The sequence below is a fragment of the Pelodiscus sinensis genome, chromosome 17, assembly GCF_052426305.1.
Source record: "Pelodiscus sinensis isolate ZL-2025 chromosome 17, ASM5242630v1, whole genome shotgun sequence".
Classification (NCBI taxonomy): domain Eukaryota; kingdom Metazoa; phylum Chordata; order Testudines; family Trionychidae; genus Pelodiscus; species Pelodiscus sinensis.
Window position 1 is genome coordinate 35,475,936 of NC_143068.1, and position 7,001 is coordinate 35,482,936.

General features: G+C 58.1%; 1 protein-coding gene across 4 annotated transcripts in view; it reads left to right on the plus strand.

Annotated features, from left to right (window-relative positions):
* The window catches only part of LOC112546280 (uncharacterized), a 28,543-nt gene extending 24,948 nt beyond the window's left edge, over nucleotides 1–3,595 (plus strand). For 2 of the 4 annotated variants that reach the window (XM_089769784.1, XM_089769780.1), the window contains 3 exons: nucleotides 520–657; nucleotides 1,551–1,688; nucleotides 3,227–3,595. In XM_089769784.1, the coding sequence (XP_089625910.1) occupies nucleotides 520–657; nucleotides 1,551–1,688; nucleotides 3,227–3,258 (308 nt within the window). In that variant the 3' untranslated portion in view covers nucleotides 3,259–3,595. The remainder of the gene's footprint in view (nucleotides 1–519; nucleotides 658–1,550; nucleotides 1,689–3,226) is intronic. The other 2 variants (XM_089769781.1, XM_089769783.1) reach the window with 2 other exon arrangements.
* The last annotated feature ends 3,406 nt before the right edge of the window (nucleotides 3,596–7,001 follow it).

The following is a 7,001-nucleotide window of genomic DNA, read 5'->3' on the forward strand; positions in this document are numbered from 1 at the left end:
TCCCACATTGGAACCTCCTACCCCAGCCAGGGGAAAGTGAGGGAGGGTGGGGCAGGAAGCGAGGGAGATCAAGCAGGCAGAGGGGGCAGTGGGCGGGGCTTCAGGGAAGGGGCTGGGTCCAGAGTGTTTGGGTTTGGACTCCAGCCAGGGATAGACCTGGCCTGGAGGGCAGGAGGCCGGCTGGGGGAGCTAAGAGCCACGTTCTCTCACCCATGGAGCTGGGGTGGTTCCTAGCTCGCACACGCCCATGCCAGCTGTGGGGTGCTGGACGTGCAGCGCAGCCAGAGCCCGGTATGGCTGAGTGTCCCGTGTATGGACGTGTCTGCGCCCCGCGGCTCTGCCCCACCACACTCCTTCCCAAAGCCTGTGGCGGTGTGGGTGCGGGGGAGGATGGAGGAGGTTGGATGGGGGAGGGGCGCAGGTGCTGGGCATCCTCGGCGGAAGAAGGGCAGTGAGGGGGGGCACAGTCAGGGCAGCTTTGGGACACGGCTTCCCTGCCCGAGCCTGTCTGTATTGCAGAGAGACCTGGGACCTGCCCCACACCCACGGGCCAGGGGGTCTGTGTGGAGAGCTGCCGAGGAGATGATTCCTGTCCTCCAGGGCAAAAGTGTTGCAGTAACGGGTGCGGACACGACTGCATGGGAGTGATACCCAGAGGTGAGACCTGGAGCCCTGGGCAAGACCCAGCCCCAGGACAGGCACCTGGCCCCAGGAGCCAGCCGTGACCCCACAGAGGGGCCAGCCCTGCAACCCCAGGCAGAATTTGCCTCCTGCTCACCCCAGCCCCCTGCCCCAGCCCTGAGCCCCTCCTCGAGCTGGCGCCCTAACCCCCCTGCCACACCCAGAACCCCTGACCCAGCCCTGAGACCTTCCTTCCCAGAGCCAACATCCTGCACCCCCACCTGTCCCCCAATCCCTTGCCCAGCCTCTGCTTGGAGCCCCACCCACAGTCTGAACCCCTCTGCCCTCGCTCGGAGCCCGCACCGTGTTCCACACCGGAACCCCCTACCCCAGCCAGGGGAAAGTGAGGGAGGGTGGGGCAGGATGTGAGGGGGATCAAGCAGGCAGAGGAGGCAGTGGGCGGGGCTTTGGGGAAGGGGCTGGGTTCAGGGTGTTTGGGTTTGGGCTCCATCCAGAGATGGGCTTGGCCTGGGGGGCAGGAGGTCGGCTGAGGGAGCTCAGAGCCACGGTCTCTCATCCCGGGGAGCTGGGGGTGTTTCCCAGCTCGCACAGACGTCCACGCCAGCTCTGGGGCGCTGGACGTGCAGCGCAGTCAGAGCCCGGTAGGGGTGAGTGTCCCGCGTATGGACGTGTCTGCGCCCCGCGGCTCTGCCCCACCACACTCCTTCCCAAAGCCTGCGGTGGGGGTGGGATGGAGGAGGTTGGACGGGGGAGGGGGACAGGCTCCAGGCATTCTGGGCACCATCGACATCTCCAAAAGCTGCCGACCCTGCCCCCCCTCTGCGGAAGCTGGGCAGCGAGGGGGTGGGGGGCACTGTCAGGGCAGCTTTAGGACATGGCTTCCCTGCCTGGACCTGTCTGTATTGCAGAGAGACCTGGATTCTGCCCCATACCCAGGGGTCAGGGGGCCTGTGTGGAGAGATGCCGAGGAGACGATTCCTGTCCTCCAGGGCAAAAGTGCTGCGGTAACGGGTGCGGCTTCGTCTGCAAGCGACCGATACCCAGAGGTGAGACCCGGATCCCTGGGCAAGACCCAGCCCCAGGACAGGCACCTGGCACCAGGCCCCAGCCGTGACCCCACAGAGGGGCCAACCCTGCAAGCCCAGGCAGAATTTGCCTCCTGCTCACAGCCCCCTGGGCCTGGCTGGACCCGCCGCCCCCAGCTGGAAATCAAAGTACCCTCGTGAACATCCCGGGGAGGATCAGTCGGGGGTCCTGCTGGGACACCAGGGGGCTCTGTCGGGGCTCCCTGCGCTCCCGGGAACTGCCCTGCGCTGACGCCGCCATTCCCGCCCCTCCTGGCGCACGCTCTGCTCCCGCTCTGGGCAGTTTCCCATCAGCTGTCCCCTCCGGCCGGGGCGGCAGGAAGCCGCTCCCTGGGGAAGCCCCAACTCCTGGATTTCCCAGGAGTCTACCGCCATCGGGCCCCATCCCCCAGCAGCCACCGCAGCCAGACTGGGCGCTGTGAGGCCGGTAGGAGTCCCGCGGGGCCGCAGGGCTGAGGGGGGCTCCCTGTCTGCTCTGGGCACCCGGCCCTGCGGTCGGACAAAGGGGTCTGAAAGGGGCCAACGTATCCCAGAGAACCAATGGCTGGAAGGTGCAGCCGGTCAGCAGGGTAGCTGCATGCCGTGCTAGGGAACGGCTCTCAGGCTACTCCGGTGTAACGTCGCTGAGCAACAGAGCTGGGTCAGCCAGACTCTAGAACGAAGGCTTTAGGAGCCCCAGCTCTGATGTCACGCTCTTCTGCTGGCCCAGGGCTAGTAGATTTTGTGGGGCTCCTCTAGGCTCTGGGGTGGGCTCAGAAATGAGGCATTCAGTGACTGGGAGGAGGTGCTGGGGAGTAGAATATGGATAAGGGGTCCAAGGTGGAAGTGGGGTGCAGGAGCAGGGTGGTGCTACAGGGTCTGGGGGCAGGTGGGGGTGCAGGAACAGGATGGGGGTGCAGGAACAGGGTGAGGAGGCAGCATGCAGGAGCTGGCTGAGGGTGTAGGCAGGCAGGGGAGTGCAGAAGTGGGCTGAGGTGGGGTCTGGCAGGAGGGGGTTGTGGAAAGGGGTTGGGGGCATCGGGTCACGTTGGGAGGGGATGGGGCGCGTACCTGGCACAGCTCCCAGGGGGTCAAAGGTGACTCCAGGCCACCTGCGCTGGCAGGCACCACACCTGCCACTCCTATTGGCTGGGAGTCCTGGCCAATGGGAGCGATGGGGGTGGACCCCGCACGCCAGCACGGACCATGGAGTGGCACAGAGCCACTTCCTTCCCCGGCCGGCAGAGCGCGTGGGATGGGTGCGGCACAGCTTGCCTGGACGTGTCCTGTGATGCTTGGAGCTCCGTCCCCCCAGCCATAGGGAGCCAGTGCAGGTGCCCCAGCCATGCCGGGCGGGGACCCTGAACCTCAGTGCTTCATGTGGCTGGAGTGCCAGAGCCGGCTCACCCTCTGTGGGGAAGGGGGAGCCCCGAGCCTCGTGAGCCGGATCCATGCAAGCGGCAGCCTCAGCCATCGATTCCCTGCCCCGTCTCTAACTCATGTCCCTTCTTCCTCTCTAGGGCATAAGTTCCCGCCTCTGCCCCAGGCCTAGGGGACCTGGGACCTCTCTGCTGGCCTCCCCATCCAGCCTGCCTGACGCCGGGGCCAGGCTGAGGGTCCTTCTGCTACGGATCGGGCTGGGGAGGATGCTCCTCACCCAGTCGCTCTCCCCTTCCGGTAGCTGCTCTCCCAAGCCCGCCCCTCCCCCCTGCATTAGCCACTTTGGGGTGCCCTGCTGAGGGACTGCTCTGTGTCCTGACTCTGGGGCCCCGGCCAGGGAGCCAGGAGCTGGTGCTGCAGCTTCGGGGTGTGTCCCTCTCTGGCCAGCTCAGCCCAGGCCACTGCGCTGGCAAAGAACCTTTTCTCTCAATAAACGTGTGATGCATGAACCCGCCTCTGCCCTTTCACTGCCGACTCGCAGCTCCCAGCCCTGCCCGACTCACAGCTCCACGTGGCCCCTGGGGACGCCCATATGCTGCGCGCAGGAGCTGGCAGTGCCTATGCGTCACACGCCTGCGGCCAGCGCCCATCCTGTGCCACGTGCCCAGGGACGGGGACGCCCAACGCCACGCGCCTGGGGCCAGCACAGCCCATGTACCGTGTGCCCGGGGGCAGGGTCACCCACATGCTATGTGCCTGGGGCTGGTGCCGCCCCTGTTCCACGCGCCCGGGGACAGGAGCAGGGCCGGCCCCGATCACTCGGTGGGCGCACAGAAATGGCCCGGGGGCGCCATGGCGCCCGCGGGCACCGTGTTGAGGACCACTGGTCTAGACGGTGCTTGGTCCTGCCGGGAGGGCAGGGGACTGGACTCGGTGCTCTCAGGGTCCCTTCCAGTGCTGGTCTTCTGTGATTCTTTGATTCCATGATTCGAAGCCGACGAGAGAGTTTGCTCCTGTTGGCCTCCCACGGTGGAGACGTCAGGGAAGTTCGAGTTAAGACACGTTGACTCCAGTTACACAATGAATGTAATTAGCTGGAGTTGTGGATCTGAATTGGATCTTCTGCCTAAGTGTAGACAAGGCCTCCAGGGCCGGCCCCACCCGAGAACAGCCCCAGGCCCCCGAGCTAAGCCAGCCTATGAGCAGCTGCACAATCCCATTCCAGGCCTTGTAGACAAATGGTGCGTCTCTTGTCCAGGGGCTCTCTAGGGCCGAGATGCAACATTGCCACCTCAGCGCGCCCCCTTATGGCAGATGCAGCAACTCGGCCTCAGTTTCCCCCACAGGCCTTTGGCCTGTCCAGCCTTGGAGCCCCTGGCCCTCTGGAGGAGCTAGTGGAGGGAGAGGTACATAGATTTTCTAGGACACCGTAGAACGGTCCCACCTCCGGTCAGCTGCCCCTGCGCTGTTGAGGAGGGGGAAAGGCTCAGGGAATGAGAACACCCATTGGGAGCAGAGGGAAATGATCCCGATGTGGGGACCTCCCTGCAGTTGAAGCCTTGCACTGAGGCTCTCTCTCCAAGGGAGGGAACTCCCGTTGTTAGGAGGAAACAGGTGTTCCTAACAGGGTATCTAATCATTAGAGACACAGACAGCTGGGTTTGCGGTGAGCAAAAGAACCACATCTAGACAGACTTGTGTGTAGTGCTAGGGAGGAGCCGGTGGTGGTGGTAGGTGTGGGTACCAGTGACACAGGGGAGGAGAGGGGAGAGGTTCTGGAGGCCAAACTGAGGCTGTGAGGTGAGAGATTGAAATCCAGGATCTCTACGGTGGCATTCTCTGCAATGCTTCCAGTTTCACGCACAGGGCCGGGTAGGCAGGCCCAGCTGTGGGGTCTCAATGCGAGGATGAGATGATGGTGTAGAGAGGAGGGGCTCAGATCTACTAGGAGTTGGGGGAACTTTTGGGAAAGGAGGGGTATAGACGGGTATCCACCTAAACCAGAATGGAACCAGAGTGCTGGTACTTAACATTAAAAAGGCTGTTAGAGCAGATTTTAAACTAAGGGTTGGGAGAAAGCCAAGAGGTGCAGAGGAGCACATGGATTGGACAGAGACATCCCTTAGGGGCGAGTCTATTCCTAGAGATTCTCTCTGCCCTACTAAAGAGGAGAGGATAAATATGATAAAATACAGGTAAGATGTGAAGAGAAACAGTCCCTTTCAATCACATCTTGGAGTGGCAGACAGCTAAAAAGTGAAAAGGACATCTAGTGTTCATACACAAATGCTAAAAGAACAAATAAGAAGATGGGTGAACTAGAGTGACTCATGTTAAAGGGGGAAATTGACAGAGCACACAACACAGAAACTTGGTGGAATGAGGAAAATCAATGGGACAGTCATACCAAGGTGTAAGATTTCAGCTATCTCCACACTGACAAGGCACCTCCGGACGGGATGCAGAGCTATAGCTTCTTAACACCTTAAATGGCTGCTTCTTGGGGCAGCTGGTTCTGGAACCCACAAGAGGAGAGGCCATTCTTGATTTAATCCTAAGTAGAGTGCAGGATCTGGTCCAAGAGGTGACTATAGCTGGGCCACTTTGTAATAGTGACCATAATAGAATTACGTTTAACTTCCCTCTGGCAGGGAAAACACCACAGCAGCCCAACACTGGAGTATGAATTGCAGGAAAAGGGACAGCACAAACATCAGGAGATTAGTGAACAGAAATGAAAAGGTACAGTACCGTAAGTGACATCCTTACAAGCTTCATGGAAACTTTTTAAAGACACTAAAATAGAGACTCAAATTAAATGTAAACCCTAATTTAAAAAACATAATAAGAGAAGCAAAAAGGTGTCACCTTGGCTCAAGAACCAAGTCAAAGAAGCAGTGAGCGAGAAAAGGGCAGCATTTTTAAAGTGGAAGTTAAACCCTAGTGAGGAAAATAGAAAGGAGCATAAACTCTGGCAGATAAAGTGTAAAAATATAATTAGGGAGGCCAAAGGTAATTTGAAGAGCAGCTAGACAAAGACTCAACAAGTAATAACTAATTTTCTTTTAAGTACGTCAGAAGCGGGAGCCCTGCTAAAACACCAGTGAGGCCCCTGGGCAATTGAGATTCAGTTTCTCATTGCGGAGAAACGTAATGTCTTTTTTGCATCGGTCTTCACAGTTGATGATGGGAGGGAGATTCCCAAACTTGAGCCATTTTTTTAAGGTTGCCAATCTGAGGAAGTGTCCCAGATAAAGGTGTCATTAGAGGAGATTTTGGAACAAATTGATAAACTGAACTGAAACAAGTCACCAGGACCAAATGAAAGAACGCCAATGTGAACTTGCAGAATTACTAACTTTGGTCTACAACCTATCATTTACATCAGCTTCTCTGTCAAATGACTGGAGGGTAGCTAATGTGACATCAATTCTTAAAAAGGGCTCCAGAGGAGATCCAGTAATTACAGGAAGGTAAGTCTAACTTCAGTATCAGGCAAACAGGCTGAAACTATGGAAAAGAACGGCATTGTCAGGCACATAGATAAACAGAATTTATTGCGGACAAGTCAACATGCTTTTTATAAAGGCAAATCGTGCCTCACCAATCTACTAGTATTCTTTGAGGGGACAAGGGGGATCCAGTGGATACAGTATACTTAGATTTCCAGAAAGCCTTTGACAAGACTCTTAGTCAAAGTAAGCTGTCATAGGGTAAGAGGAAAGGTCATCCCATGGCTTGGGAACCGGTTACAAGACAAGAAACAAAGGGTAGGAATAAATGGTCAGTTTTCAGAATGGAGAGAGGCAACTAGTAGTGTTCCTCAGAGACCAATCCTATTCTACATATTCACGAATGACCTGGAGAAAGTAGCAATCATTGAGGTGGCAAAATTTGCAGATGATACAAAATTGC